This window comes from Arachis duranensis, chromosome 2 (assembly GCF_000817695.3).
Source record: "Arachis duranensis cultivar V14167 chromosome 2, aradu.V14167.gnm2.J7QH, whole genome shotgun sequence".
Classification (NCBI taxonomy): Eukaryota; Viridiplantae; Streptophyta; class Magnoliopsida; order Fabales; family Fabaceae; genus Arachis; species Arachis duranensis.
In genome coordinates, this window is record NC_029773.3 from 91,889,271 (window position 1) to 91,905,501 (window position 16,231).

General features: G+C 33.9%; 2 protein-coding genes across 2 annotated transcripts; one reads left to right on the forward strand and one right to left on the reverse strand.

Moving 5' to 3' along the window:
* Nucleotides 1-1,573: 1,573 nt before the first annotated feature.
* Nucleotides 1,574-5,124, forward strand: LOC107476154 (receptor-like kinase TMK3). Its single transcript, XM_016095902.3, is given in 3 exon segments — nt 1,574-3,091; nt 3,093-4,092; nt 4,331-5,124. Coding segments are annotated over 3 exon segments (2,889 nt in total). The 5' UTR covers nt 1,574-1,711; the 3' UTR covers nt 4,840-5,124.
* Nucleotides 5,125-11,423: 6,299 nt separating this feature from the next.
* Nucleotides 11,424-12,542, reverse strand: LOC107476310 (uncharacterized). Its single transcript, XM_016096111.3, has one exon. The coding sequence runs from the start codon at nt 12,540-12,542 to the stop codon at nt 11,424-11,426; it is 1,119 nt and encodes a 372-aa protein (XP_015951597.1).
* Nucleotides 12,543-16,231: the final 3,689 nt, after the last annotated feature.

Genomic DNA, 16,231 nt, shown 5'->3' on the forward strand with positions numbered 1-16,231 from the left:
CCGTCGGAAGAAGAAAATTTTGAACATTATAATATTCACATATAATTTATTAACATTTCAATAATCTTTTTATTAAATTGCTGTAAAAATAAAGACACAAGGATCGACTAAACGAAGGTGTTAACAATAAAACACAAATTATTAAAAAAAATACTAATGGTCTGTTGTTCATTCCAATCTTATATTTTTTGCAAACTAATAATAAGATTGTGTTTGAAAGAGAGTTTGAGAAATAAAAATTAAAAAATAAAAATTGAGAGATAAATTAAATTTTTATATTATACTTAATTTAAAATATATAAAATTGAGTTATGTTTTAATATTTTATTTAATTTAAAATAAATATAAAAATTAAAATAAAAATTTATTAAAATACTGTTATTAAAAAAAAAGTTATTCTTATAAAATAAGACCGAATGAAATTGTTGAATTTCAAATTAACAAAATACAAATTGATTCCAAACAAACTACATGCTTGGTCTTCGTTCTTCATTGTGTTTTTTTTTTTTTCAATTTTTTGTTCATTGAAAAAAACTCAACTCAACTCTCTGAAATAGCACTACCTCAGAAGTAGTCAGAATCCAAATTAGGAGAAAGATTGTATTTTTTTTAAAATAGAAGAACAAACACCTCAATCATCAGCACGCTCAATTTTTTGCATGTTGAAAAAGGGTGTTTGTGTGTGTGTGTTTTTATTTTTTTTTAAAAAACTACAAGAAAAACCCTTGTTTGATTAGAAAGACGGAAAGAGAGAGAATGTCTTGAATAAAGGTAAATATAGAAAGAAGTGTTATTAAAATTTTAATTTTTGTTTTTACAAATATAGAAAAAAAAATCCTTGTTTTATTTTTTGAAATTATTAAAAAGATTAGAATTTTGAATCTTAAAATAAAAATTTCAATTTTATTTTTAATCACTAAATATAATAGTGAGTTTTAATTTCTATAAATAAATAAAATCTAAATAAAGGACAAACTTAATTATTTTACATTTCACACATCAAATTAATTTTTTTATTTTTTATTTGAATTTAAAATATCATATTTGATTTGAACCCTAAATAATTAATTTATCACATTATTTTACTATTACAAGAATATAAAATTTAAAAAATACCTGTATATATAATCCTAATAATACATTTTAAAAGATGCTCCAAAAACTTACCTTTGTTACTTTTTGTCAAAATTTTAACTGTGTTAGATTGATTAAAGACATAATTACTTAATATTCTAATAAATTTATTGTACAATAACTTAATACAAAATAACTTATCCTCTAATTTTAAAAGTACTAAAAAATGACAAATTTTTATATAAGAAAAAAAAAACCTCAACCTTTTTTTCTTGTCGTTATTCACCTGAGAATTTTTTCTGTTTCCCAAAAAAAGTTAAGTCAATTAGTACCAACACAACAATAACAGTAACAAAATCTAAAACTAGTAATCATATATAATCACTCATTTTAATGACACACTTTCCACTTAGAACCCTTAATTAATAATTTCACCTTTTTGTTCCTTTGTTGACAACCTTAATCTTCACCTTTTTAACAACACTTTCCACTCTCTCTCTTCTTCTTCTTCTGTCTCCATCTTCCATCTCAAGCTTCCACCAAACACAATCCATTTACACTTCTTTCTCAATGCAACAACAACAAGAACAAAGCTTTTTGAACTCAGTTTCACATCTATATCATCATTATCTTCAGCATGGAACAACAACAAAAACATGTTCTTTTGCTACTATTACTTTTGATGTTAACACTTTGCTGTGTTGTTCTCACTGAAACTGACCCTTCAGATGTAAAGGTTCTAAACCAGTTCAGAAACGGTCTCAAGAACCCTGAGCTCTTACCATGGCCTGAAGATGGTGGAGACCCATGTGGAAACCCTCCATGGAAGTACATCTTCTGCAATGGCAAAAGGGTATCTCAGATTCAAGCTAAAAACTTGAACTTGATTGGTCCTTTGCCTCAAAGCTTCAACCAGCTCACAATGCTTGAGAATCTTGGTCTTCAGAACAACAAGCTCAATGGCCCTTTACCTTCTTTCATTGGTTTGAAGATGTTAAAGTTTGCATTTTTGAACCACAATGAGTTTGATTCAATCCCTTATGATTTCTTTGAAGGACTTGAGAGTCTTGAGGTTTTAGCATTGGATTACAATGTTAACCTCAATGCAAGCAATGGTGGTTGGAAATTCCCTTTGACTTTGCAAGGGTCAACACAATTGACCAATGTTTCTTGCATGAGTTGCAGCATGGTTGGTCCAATTCCTGAGTTCTTGGGTAGCATGGTGTCTCTTTCTGTGCTGCAGCTTTCAGGGAATAACTTATCTGGCGCGATTCCGGCGAGTTTTAAAGGAATTGGGTTGCAGATTCTGTGGTTGAATAACCAAGGTGGTGGTGGTCTTGATGGTACTATTGATGTGTTTGCAACAATGGTTTCTCTCACAAGTTTGTGGCTTCATGGTAACAATTTCAAAGGGACTATTCCTAAGAACATTGGTGACTTGGCTTCTCTGAAGGATCTTAATCTCAATGGTAACCAACTTGTTGGGGTAATTCCTGATTCTTTAGCTAAATTGCAATTGGAACATTTGGATTTGAACAATAACCATTTAATGGGTCCAACCCCAAAATTTGTAACACCTAAAGTTACTTTTGATTCCAATAATTTTTGTGAAACAAAACCTGGGGTTTCATGTTCCTATGAGGTTATGGCACTGATTGAGTTTCTTAGTGGGTTGGATTACCCTTTAAATCTTGTTAATTCATGGATTGGTGATAATCCTTGTGAAGGTCCATGGTTAGGAATAAAGTGCAATGCAAATGGGAAAGTTTCAATGATTATTCTGTCTAAGTTTAATTTCAGTGGTACTCTTAGTCCTTCTGTTGCGAAATTGGATTCTCTTGTTGAAATCAGATTAGGGGGTAACAAAATCAGTGGTGTGGTTCCTAGTAATTGGACTAGTTTGAGATCACTGAAATTGTTGGATCTAAGTGGCAACAACATTTCAGGTCCATTGCCAAGTTTTGATAAGAGTTTGAAGATTGTTACTGATGGGAATCCTCTGTTGATGAATCATAGTAACTCCTCACAAGCTCCCTCCATCATCTGTTAATAAGCCAAATCCATCTTCTGGAAGGGGCGAACTTTCTTCGGTTGATACTCCATCAGCACCATCAAATTCCAACTCTGGCAGTTCTCTTGAATTGAAGAATCCCAAAAGAAAGAACTTGGTGTTGATTGTGACCTCAATTGTAGGTATTGTTGCTGCAATTATTCTGCTTATTCCAGTTTATCTGTATTGTTTCAAAGGGAGAAATGAAGCCTCCAAGGGTTCAAGTTCATTAGTAGTTCACCCTAGAGATCCATCTGATTCAGACAATGTGGTAAAGGTTGTTGTTGCTAGCAATGGCAATGGAAGAAGCATTTCCACAGTTTCAGCAAGTGGTTCTGGGAACCTAAACACCAGTGGAAATGCAGTGTCTCATGTAATTGAAGCTGGAAATCTTGTAATATCGGTTCAAGTCCTTCGAGGCATTACCAAGAATTTCGCGCCTGAGAATGAGCTCGGCCGGGGTGGATTCGGGGGTGTTTACAAGGGAGAATTGGATGATGGGACTAAAATTGCAGTGAAGAGAATGGAGGCTGGTGTGATAAGCAGAAAAGCCTTAGATGAATTCCAGTCTGAAATCGCAGTTCTTTCGAAAGTCCGGCACCGGAATTTGGTGTCTCTTTTGGGCTATTCAGTAGAAGGGACAGAGAGACTACTAGTTTATGAGTATATGCCACAAGGTGCTCTCAGTAAGCATCTTTTCCAATGGAAGAGCTTGCAATTGGAACCACTTTCGTGGAAGCGAAGGCTTAACATTGCATTGGATGTTGCTAGAGGAATGGAGTATCTTCATACTCTTGCTCACCAAAGCTTCATTCATAGAGATCTTAAGTCATCAAATATTTTGCTTGGTGATGACTTCAGAGCAAAGGTCTCAGATTTTGGACTTGTTAAGCTTGCTCCGGATGGCAAAAAATCTGTAGTGACTCGGCTTGCTGGAACATTCGGATACTTGGCACCAGAATATGCAGGTGATTTGTTTTTTCATAACTCCTTTATAGAATTAATAGAGTCATTGACCTTGTATTATACTATATATGTCTAAATATGTGGTTGTTCTTTCAGGAATTAGTAACTAATGAAGACATTAATCAATTTTATTAATCTTTAGTGATGCTTTTAGAACTTCTACTGTCCTCATTTATTTGCTACATTCATAAATATTCGTGGTCCTGTTTTTGTTTTGTTGATTCTTTTTATATGTTTCAGTGACCGGAAAAATCACTACAAAAGCAGATGTTTTCAGTTTTGGTGTTGTTCTGATGGAGCTACTGACCGGATTGACAGCACTCGATGAGGACCGGCCGGAGGAAAGCCAGTACTTGGCAGCATGGTTCTGGAATATAAAATCAGATAAGGAGAAACTTATGAATGCTATTGACCCTGCACTCGAAAAACAGGACGAAACCTTTGAGAGCATTTCCATCATTGCTGAGTTAGCTGGCCATTGCACTGCCAGGGAACCAAACCAGCGGCCGGATATGGGGTATGCCGTGAGCATTCTGGCCCCGCTCGTTGAGAAATGGAAACCAATTGATGATGAAACTGAAGAGTATTGTGGCATAGACTATAGTTTACCCCTTAACCAAATGGTGAAGGGGTGGCAAGAGATGGAAGGAAAGGAATTAAGCCATGTGGACTTACAAGACAGCAAGAGTAGTATTCCGGCAAGGCCTACTGGATTCGCCGATTCTTTTACGTCCGCGGATGGCCGGTGAAACAAACGGTATGTTGGTTTCCTGAATGCATATTGTTTTCCATTTTCTTGTTCTCAATGTTGAGTTCAAATATTGTGTATAATAAGCTTTGGAAAGTTCCATATGTATGCATTGTAATTTTTTAATTTTGATGGCTTTAAGTGTTGCTTATTGTAGATAGTGATTAGTGAGCTTTGATCAATGGTAATGCTTGTTAATTATGTAAAATGGTTTTGTTTGGGGTTTGGTTTTGTACCATTAGAACAAAGAAACCTTTCAGTATGTTGTAAAATATATAATCATTCATGTATTTTATCTGATAGCTTATATAAACTTTTGGAATAAATAGTTTCATGACATGTTATCGAAACTCTTATGACCAAAAGGCGTAGAATTCGACTATAACTTCTTCAAATTTGCAACTTTTTGTTTGATTTAAGATTGGATAGAGTTATCCATACAAGTGTAAGTATATGTTCATTTTTTTTTCTCTATATTATTGTAGGGACAAGGTTCCATGAACCAATCAATAAATCATTCAAAGTAGTTTGTCTTTCTCAATTGTTCTGATATGATCCAAACACTCCACAGATTTGGAATATAGTTATTTAAAGAGGGAAAGTAGACAAAAATAACAGCTTCAAAGACTCATTATTATGAATAAGGCAATGGAGGAGGAACCATTTTGGTGGGGGCAATCTAGTGTGAAAACAAATTTAGTGTTTGTGACATCATTAGCGATTTTTATTACACAGCTTCTAGCACTGTGCTAGAGATTCCATGTGGTAAATTTATTAAATGAATTTGGATTTTTTTATTGTCTTTTTCTCCTCCTCTTGCACAGTGTATTAGATATTTTTTTTTCTTGCCAAATGATATTTTCTGTGACTAATTCTTTTAAAAACGAAAATTCTTCTAAAAATGAGTAATTTACTACTAGAATTTTTACCCACCTATGTAACCGTTAGAAATCAAACCTCTTCATTAGATGCTTGTAAATTTCATTTAACCACCAACTATGTTATGTCTCTTGACTAGAAAATATAGTTGATATTTACTTTATTAATAGAGTTTAATTTTGATACACTGACAGTATTAGTATAAAGCGTTTTATACCGTCGTACAATCACATTCGTTTTTTTATGATGACTATTCAGTCGGTCGATGTGAAAAGTAATTATTTTTATTGATGTATTGTTACGTAATTGAATGCTCATGTAAAATTATTTTACACTGACAGCACATTAAAATTAAATTCTTATTAATAATGTCCAAATCTTTTGAGACGGTTTATTTCTTTATTTTTAGTATTTTTTATTTTCAAAATTTTGTGGAAAAAAAACAGTGATAATCATAAAATTTTGTTTATTGTTTTTACCTTTTTTTATATTTGTTTTAAAATAAAAAATATTAAAAATAAAAAATAAAAACGTAAACTAAATCCATGCTTAATTTATAACTAGGAAATAATAAAAGACTCTAAAATTTCAGTTAATTGTGAACTACATTAGGTAGTATATCATGTATAGATGTGGCATGGAAATAAATTGAATGAGTTGCCAAATTAAGATGGCAACAAATTGTGGGGTCATTTCTCTTCTTCTCACATTGGAATATTTGAAATCATGTGACATCTGTGGCCTAAGGTTATCAGTGTGCTGTAAATTTAATAATAGGAAGCCTCACAAAGTAAAGAAAGAACAAAACCATTCATCATATTATGAGCAATAAACTTATAATAATGCATTTTCTTGTTTGGTATTGCAAAGTACAAAAATGGAAAAAATTGATCACTTTGAGACAAATTCACTTAGTTGGCCTCATCACATGGAAAATTATTGCATGATGCCTCACATTCTAAGCTCTTAGTTGGATATAAAATATTTTACTGTTAGTACATTAAAATTAAATTTTATATATAATGTGATCTATTTGCTGTTAGTATGTTAATTGTTACTATAGATCAATTATTTGCATTTAGGTTTGACCAAATATATTTGCAATATATGTAACAAATTTCATTGGCCATTTACGATATATTTACATAAGAATATTAAGCACCTTTGTTATTTTATTTTAAGTATGTCTATTAAAGTTTCTCCATAGAGAAATATACTGCCATATTGTGAAATATGCATTATGCTTGAGGTTCAATTTTATTTACTTGGATTAAATGGTATGTATTATGGGTTGAATAAAGCTTGGTCTAGATTCATTGACGCGTTTAAAATAACATGGTTGGTTGCACACAAAATAATCTCCGAATATATTCAAAACTCATCCAAAATAATTTGATTGTACAAAATTAGTTTGTAACATAAGCTTGTGTGTCTTGATTGTTAAATACATTTTCTGGAAAAAGCAATTGTTACTATCTAATACAATTATTAACTTTTTTTTTTATTTCACTCCATCCAAAAATGAGTTTAATTAGGATAATCTGAAAATAAATCTCTTTCAACAACCTACTTCATGCTTGGAGACATAATATCATAAACCATCAAGATTCTATTAAAAAATGAAAACTTTGGATGTTGTTCCGGATTTGATCTCCGGGTCTCCAAATGACCTCGCTATGATCAGGTTTCTGGAGTCCGGGCTTTGATTGCGATTTAAACTGGCCAAGAGATTATTAATCACTAACTACATTCAAATTCGAATACTATTTTTTTTTTCTAAAATATGAAATTTTATTAATAAATTGCAATAAAGCAATATTAGTCCATGTCTGAACTCTAGCAAGGATAAGGTGGGCATTAACCCAAAAAAAAAGCATGAGAATAACCTAAAAGGAAATAAAAAGAAAAACTAACAAGGACTTGTCTTAAGGTGAAATTCTTCGTTCATGTTGTATGCCTCTTCCCAAATAACAGCCGGTTCACTCCTTTTGCCATCAAAAAGTCAGTTGTTTCTAGATATCCAAATCCTCCATTGCACCATTACAAGGAGACTTCGTTGCTTCTTATTAAAACTCTCTTGTTTTATCTTTACCTGCATCTCCCTCCACCAATTGCCAAAACTATCCTCTGCATCCACTCTATTTGGACTGTTGAACAAGAATCCCATGTGATTCCACACTTGCCGCGAGTAAATGCAATTAAGCAAACAGTGGGTCAAAGTCTCGTCCTCCATTTCGCATCTTGGGCATATCGCAGGGACAGCTTGAATGCGGGCGTGCAGTCGGTGCCTCACCGAAAAACCATTATGGAGAGCTTTCCAGGTAAAGACCTTAACTTTAGTTGGGCAGTCAAGATCCCAAATCGAATTCCATAGATTTTTGTCTCCGAAAATTGGTGGAAGACTTTCGAGTGGCGGGTGAAAAAAATTGAAGCATACCTCATATCCTGACCTTATAGAGTAAGAACCCCCTTTTTCTCTGTACCAAATCAAGTTATCTTCTTCTTTAATGTTTATTTGAAGTATTTCCTGTGTAATTTCTGATGTGAAGTTGTTGGCTATAAGGTGCTCATTCCAATTACCTTCCTCAGTGATGAGTTGAGAGACCCAAATTAAGCTTGGATTAGGCTTCTGATTCTGTCTCAGTGTCAATGGTCCTTGTCTTCCAACCCAGCAATCTTCTCAAATCTTCACTGCTGATCTCCTCCCAATCTGCCAGAGAATCTCCTTTTCCAGAACCTTTCGCCCTTCTAAGAGACTCCTCCAAGCCCATGACGGATTGTATCCAATGTCAGCTTTTAGAAATGAAGAATGTCTAAAATACCTGCTTCTGAATACTTTAGTAACTAAGGAATTTGGTCTGGTCATCAATCTCCATCCCTGTTTTCCTAGCATGGCAAGATTAAAAGCTTTTAGATCCTTAAACTCCAATCCTCCTTGATTTTTTGGTCTACACAGTGTGTCCCACTTAATCCATTGAAGTCTCTTTTCTCCTTGTTTCTGTCCCCACCAGAATTGCATAAGCAATCTCTGAATTTCTTCTATAAAAGTTTCAGGTAGTTTAAAGCACCCCAAAGTATATATCGGGATAGCCGTACCCACAGATTTAATTAGAACTTCACACCCGCTAACCGACAGTAACGATCTTTTTCAGTGCTGTAATTTTTTTGTAACTTTATCTTTGACATATGCAAATGTTGCTTTTTTTTATTTCTGGATTGTTGTTGGTAAACCCAGGTATTTGTCTTGAGCGCCAACATTCGGGACTTGAAGGATGGCTGCAAAGGTTTTCCTCTCTGATTGCGGTGTATTCCGACTGAAAAACACAGCAGATTTATTAAGGTTCACCTCTTGTCCACTTATACTATTGTAGTCATTCAACACCTGCATTATATTTTGGCATGCCTGAGAATTTGCTTTGCTGAAAATTATAGAGTCATCTGTGAAAAACAAATGTGTAATAGTAGGGCAGCTACTGTTTAATCTGAGCCCGACAATATCATTATTCTGTTCTCTTCTGTGTAGCAAGTGGGAGAGTCCCTTTGCACAAAGAATGAAAAGATAGGGTGAAAGAGGATCCCCTTGTCGGAGACCTCTTGTAGGTTTAAAGAAACCTTTAGGTTGACCATCCACAGTAACAGAATAGGAAACAGTAGTTACACACTCCTTCATCCATCCTATCCACTGATCACAAAATCCCAATTGACTCATAACCTTCCATAGGAAGCACCATTCCACCTTGTCATATGCTTTGCTCATGTCGAGTTTTAAAGCTAGATCCCAATCACCAAACTTTTTATTCTTCAAAAAATACATGTACTCATGTGCTATGAGGACATTGTCACTAATCAACCGCCCCTTTATGAATGCACTCTGGTTATTACTAATTATCCGATTCATGATAAATTGCATACGATGTATCAAGACCTTCGAAATAATTTTATAGAAGACTGAGCTTAAACTGATAGGTCGTACCTGTGACATGGTAGCAGCTTCAGGTATTTTAGGAATAAGACAAATGAGTGTATGATTGAAAGACCTCAGCATTCTTCCGCCTGAGAAAAAACTAGTGACTGCTTTTATAATATCTTCTTTAATAGTATCCCAAAAGAAGTGATAGAATTTCGCCGTAAAACCATCGTCTCCTGGGGCTGAGAAAGAGTTAATTGAAAAGACTGCCCTCTTAATCTCTTGCTCACTAATTGGTCTTGTAAGGGTCCAATTGTTCTGTCTAGACACCTTCCTTCTCATTGTTGAGAGCCATGCACTCGGGTTAGCAGGGGAGCTCGAACTGAACAGTGTTTCAAAGTATTTCTGCGCTGTCCTCCCTATTCCTTCCGGATCCGAGTGCACCTCCCCTTTTTCATCTTCAAGTTTCTGTATTCTATTGTGCTTATTTCTCATTTGCGCCCTTGAGTGAAAATACTTCGTGTTTTGATCACCATATTTTAGCCATTGCTCTCTTGCTTTCTCTTTCCAATAGCGTTCCTCACTTAGGTAGGCTTCTGTAAGTTCTTCTTCTAAAACCTTAATACAAAAGTTGTCTGCTTGCTGTGCTTTGCTTTTTTCTTCTTCTATCTTCTGTTTAAGCTGCTGGATCTGTCTTAGTGAGTTGCTGTCGGGCTGTTGTTGCCACTCAACAAGGCGATGTCGAATAATTTTAAGCTTTGTGTAAAGACGAAACATAGGTGAGCCTTCTATAGATTCCTTTCATGTGTCTTTTACAATCTGTCCAACAACCTCATTATCACACCACCTCTCCTGAAACCTAAACCTCCTCTTAAACCTCCGTTGCTCGACCTCCGATTCAAACAGCAGTGGTCTATGATCGGAACCTTGATCATTTAAATGGAAGATCGCTGCTCCCGAGTATAATTCCAATAAGTTCATAGAGACCAAACACCGATCTAATCGCTCTCTTATCAAATTTCCCCCAAACTGCTTATTGCACCAAGTAAATTTGCTTCCTTCATATCCCAAATCAATTAGGCCTGCTGCATTTATAAAATTATTAAAATTTTCAATAGATGCAACTGATTTCATTCTCCCTCCATCCTTCTCATCATGAGCCATTATGGCATTAAAATCACCAATAACCATATAAGGATCTTCCATTCCTTCTAATTGATTCAAAATGGTGCCATACTATTGGTTTCGCAGTCCTTCTTCACTGTGTAAATGCACTGCAATAACGCCACACTCTCTCTGTAGCCTCCTGTCTGTCCATCTAAAATAAATGAAAAATTCTGCACTTTTCACCACTGCAATATCTACACCTTCCCTCCATGCTAACACCAATCCTCCTGCTAGTCCTTGAGGTTCAACACAACTAACATTTGTAAACCCCAATTTATGGCATTGGCCTGTCACAAACGAAGAACTATTCTTTGTCTCACATAAGAACAGAACTTCGGGGGAACGAGATCTATTGATCTCTTTTATGTTGTGAACTGTCAGGGGTTTCCCCAAACCCCGACAGTTCCACATCATCATTTTCATACCTCTTCGGGTGCCAAGTTTGGGCTGGCACCCTCCCCCTTTGTCTCTGAGCTTTAATCACTAATGCATTGTTTTTTTCCTCCATTGTCTGCTACCTTCTCCGTTATTCTCCTTTTTTCACTATTGAATTTTTTATACTTACTTTCACTCCTCCTTGCAAGTTGTTTTAACTTCATCCTTCGGCCATCGTCCTCTAGTGTGTCAGATTCTCAGCCAATATTGAAGTCTGAGCTCACTGCCTCCTCCACTCCTTTTAGTCCTCCCTTTCTCTTTTCTTCATTAGCTTCACTTTCAGTTCTGCCGTCATTAAAATCTTCTTTGTCTCCACATTTTTTATGCACTAACAACAGCCTCTCCCTTTGATCTGCCATTATCTTCTCGCATGCCCCATTACCACTATTATTTTCCTTCGATTTGCTTTCCACTTGCTCATTTTCACCACTGTTTTCCTGCATTGAGAGATTGGCAAAGCTCCTTAGCAAGTTAACTGGAGTCTGTTTTTTAGGGCCTTCAATCCGAGATATCTCAACCTTAGGAATATTAGGATTTGCATTCTCCTTGTAACTTTCAACCCTCCAACCTACTTGTTTGGCTTTTAACCAATTCCCCCACTTCTCCTCTTGCACTTCTCCCTTAATTGAATCTTCAAGGTGTTGATTGTATCCTCTACTTTCATGTCCGAGGTGACCACAATAGTTGCAGAAAGTCCCGATTCGCTCATATTTTACGGATAACTCAATCACGTTTCTATTAGGTCTAGCAATCCTGAGGCTTCTTCTTAAAGGTTTTGTAGCATCCATGAAAATTTTAACCTTTAAGATTCTACTTTCTCTTCCTCTCATTGAGTAAAAATCCACCTCCACTACCTCTCCCATAGTACCTCCAATCTTCCTCCTTAACTCCTTTGATTTATAGTGCTCTGGAATCCCCCACAGTTGTACCCAAATTGGGACTTGAGATAGTTCATCATTGTTATTAATATCCTTCTCCTCCCACCTTTTGATATTGACAATGTAATTTTTCAGCAGCCATGGTGCACCGCGTTCTACGCGAACCAGATCCACTTCCTTTTCAAAGAAGAATTGGAATAGGTTATCACCTAAATCCATAACCTTAAACCCTTTTGGGTGAGACCAGATCGTTCTCATTGCTCCTTCCACTGTACCAACTCCAAAGGATCGATCTGCCAAGATCCGGCCTATAAGACTTTTGGCACAGATCTGGAGACTTTCTTCTATTTCTTCCTTCCCAAACACAATAATGTCCTCGTCCTCCAACCCTCCAGTGTCATCTAACACCACTCGTTGACCAGCTTTACGTCTAGCCATGGTTACTATCAGAGCACAATTTAGTTTGTGAGAATTCGATTTGAAATCGAGAGAATTAACCCTACAGGGAGAAACTCTAGCAGAACACCCTTTAAACCCTAGCAGGGCACCTTTTCAGCAAAATTATAAATTCGAATACTATTTTTATTTTAGCTAATAAGATTAGATAAAATAATAGTACAACTCGTACTATCTCAATCCGTAGATGTCAATTTTTTTTTTAATATTCTTCGTCGTACAAATTGGACGCATAAATAAGGAGAACAAAAATCTTTTGATCTATAACCCATCTTTTTTAGCATTGCTATCAATGACAGATCATAAATTACAATATTACTAAAGCTATATTTGGTTGGAAGAAAAAAATAGAGAAGGAAAAAATAAAAAATAAAAAGAAAAAAATTTAATGAATTATTATTTTTTTTAGATGTGTTTGGATAAAAAAAATAAGAAAAAATGTTATAAAAAGATAATGTTATCCTTATATTATAAAATATATTAAAAAAAAATAAAAGAATAATATTAGAAGTAGAAAAAGAATTAGTTTTCTCTCAATTTTGTTTTTATTGTTAAAAGAAAAAAAAATTAGTGAGTCTCACCAATATTTTTTATTTATTTTTCTTCTTCTTTTATTTCTTTCTTCAACCAAACAAAAAAAAATAACTATTTTTTTTAATTTCTTTCTTTTTTTTTCCTCCCATTTTTACCACAAACAAACACACCCTAAGTCCTAATAATTATACCTTACCACTTCTAACATTCAAGACACATAAATAGTATCCTCGTACAAAAATACTACAATTCATAATACATGACATTATATTATAATTGAAGTAATTTTTAATAGCATTTGCACAACTATCTGGCCAAACAGCAGCCACCTAATATATATATATATATATATATATCAATTACCTCTAATCGCATTAAGAAATTTTGTTGCTATTTTCAGATGTTACAATTGTTAACCATCTCACTTTACCAAACAGGTTATTCAATTTGTTACTTAAAGACAAAAAAGATGGCCTCAATTTCCAGGAAAAAACAAACAAATATCCCAAAATATGCCCCAAAAATACGGAGACATATGGTATCATTTCATCTATCTTTTTGGCCTGTAACATAAATCTTTATTAATTAAAATTAATAAATTAATTTTTGATTCGTCGGATAAATACCGTGCAACATAAAAAAATAATAATAATGAAGAATATATATGAAAAAAATAATTATTAAAAATTATATATATATAATCATGCTAAATAATATATTAAAAATATTTTTGATTAACTGTTTAAAATAGTTTATATATGCATGAAAACAATTTATAATTTATAGAAAAAGCTAATAAAATAAGAAGAAATACTTAAATGACTCTTACATATTTATAGATTGTGTTAGGAGAATTTAACTCGTATTTAAAAGAAAATAAATTATATGATAAAGATGTAAGTTTACAGATTTTTCTTTTAATAGAATGAAAGAGAGATTAGTAAATATAGGACTCATATTTTAAATAATAATAAAATAATAAAAAATAACTATAAAAGGAATTAAATTTTCTCTTTATACCACTCTAATAGAATGCCCCTTAAAAGAATATTCAATTTGAATAGTTATTTTGCAAGTCATATAATATTTTTTTATGAATTTAAAAATACCTATTAAACACAATTTTATAAAAAATTCAGTTAACTTTATAATTAACTTTGAACCAAGTCAATCGAAAAGGAAAGGGATAATGTAAATCGAGATATTTACAAAATATTATTAGTACGTGAGAAGAATGGTTTGTCGTAATATATGAATTTATAATAAATTTATCTATTTAATTGAATTTGAAAATACCTATTAAACACAATTTTATAGAAAATTCAGTTAACTTTATAACTAACTTTCAACTAAGTCAATCAGAAAGGATAATTGTAGTTTGAGATACTTACAAAATATTATTAGTATGTTAGAAAAATGATTTGTCGTAATACATGAACTTGTAACAGATTTATCTATCTAATTAAATTTAAATTTGATTTTATAATAAATTCAAATAATAAAACTAATTTTCTCATTTTTTCACATAGTTAAAGATTATTTAAATCTAATAAATATAGAATGAGAAAGTATATATTATTTATTGTAAATAATAAACATGATTCAAAAAATTTGTGATGCTACAAAATATATATTTGAAAATAAATAATTAATTAAAAAATGCTATATAAAAAAACCACGCCGAATAATATATTAAAAAATATTTTTGATTAACTGCCTAGAAATAGTTTATGCATGAAAACAATTTAAAACTTTTTATAAAATTAATATTAAAGATAAAATTTTAATTAATTAATAAATATTAATTCTTTATTTTTAAATCATTTTATTGTTGGAAGAATCAAAGATAAAATAAAAAAATTTATGCTTTAAAATTTTGAATTTAAAATTAAATTCGAGTTTGAACAGGTCCAACATGAAAATTTGGATTGGATGATAATTGAAAATTAGGATTCAATAAACTTAGCTTAGCTTCTAGACTCTAGTTAACTAGCTTAGTATCATCAGTTCAAAAATTTTGAAATGTCACACATTTACGGATCTACCCCTAAAACGGTCATTGCTACCCTATAAATAGAGAGCCACAAAACCCTCTCTTTCTTCACATTCTCTCCGTACGCTAAACAAATTAAAAGAAGCGCTAACGATATGAACGAAATGTTAGCCGGCGGGATTCGCCACTACCCCGTCGTCTACAGCGACGGAGAGAGAGAAGTCAACGTAGGAACAGTCTCCGTTGACCCGGCCGAAATCACCTTCAAGCGCCTGCTCCGGAACCTCAGCAACAAGGTCGGTGTTCCGTCGGAAGATCTCACCGTCTACATCTCCTCCCTCGACAGCGACCGGAAAATTCTTCTCTTCGAAAAGCTCGATCTCTCCCTCGTCTTACCTAACGACCGCTCCGGCGCGCATTACTTCCACGTCGTCAAGCGCGTCACGAAAGGCTCAGTAAAGAAGAACGCGGCGAGCGTCGTCAAGAAGAAACGGCAGGTGGATCCAGTTCGCGCCGCCATGGAAGCACTCCAGGAGTTACGTGTGAGGGCGATTTCAGCGAAGGCGCCTCTGTACATGGAGGAAGAGTTGAGGAAGAGGGATCGTTTCATTGAACGGAGAGGTTTATTGACGAACATGGCGATCAACGACAAAGTGAAAATTCCGAAGGAAGAATCCAATGGTTTCGCCGTGGAGAGAAGCGACGGTGCTCGCGAAGGAAGAGGAATCTTGAAGATTTGCAGAGTGTGTCAAAGAGCAAGGATGACAGGAATCGGCGATGGCGGTTTTCATCCTTGCGTATACGACAAGATAATTCAAGGGTTCCGCCGGTCACTGTGGGGACCGATTTCTCCGTCGCCGGTAATGAATTTTAGCAAAGATCTCTTTGATGATGAAGATTTTCTTTCATCTGTTATGGAATTGGAGAAACTTGTGAGAAAAGAAATGAAAGAAATGAAAGAAAAGAAAGAAATGAGCAGTGATCTTATGCGGTGTGACATACTGTAAGGTAAATAAAAATGTAAAAACCATAAAGGTCTGTGGTAACCATAGAGATGGACATAGTCAAATCTAATCGCTTATATATATATATATAGATAGTTTTGCCCCTGTAGTTTAGTTATGATAATAATGTGGATGTTAGA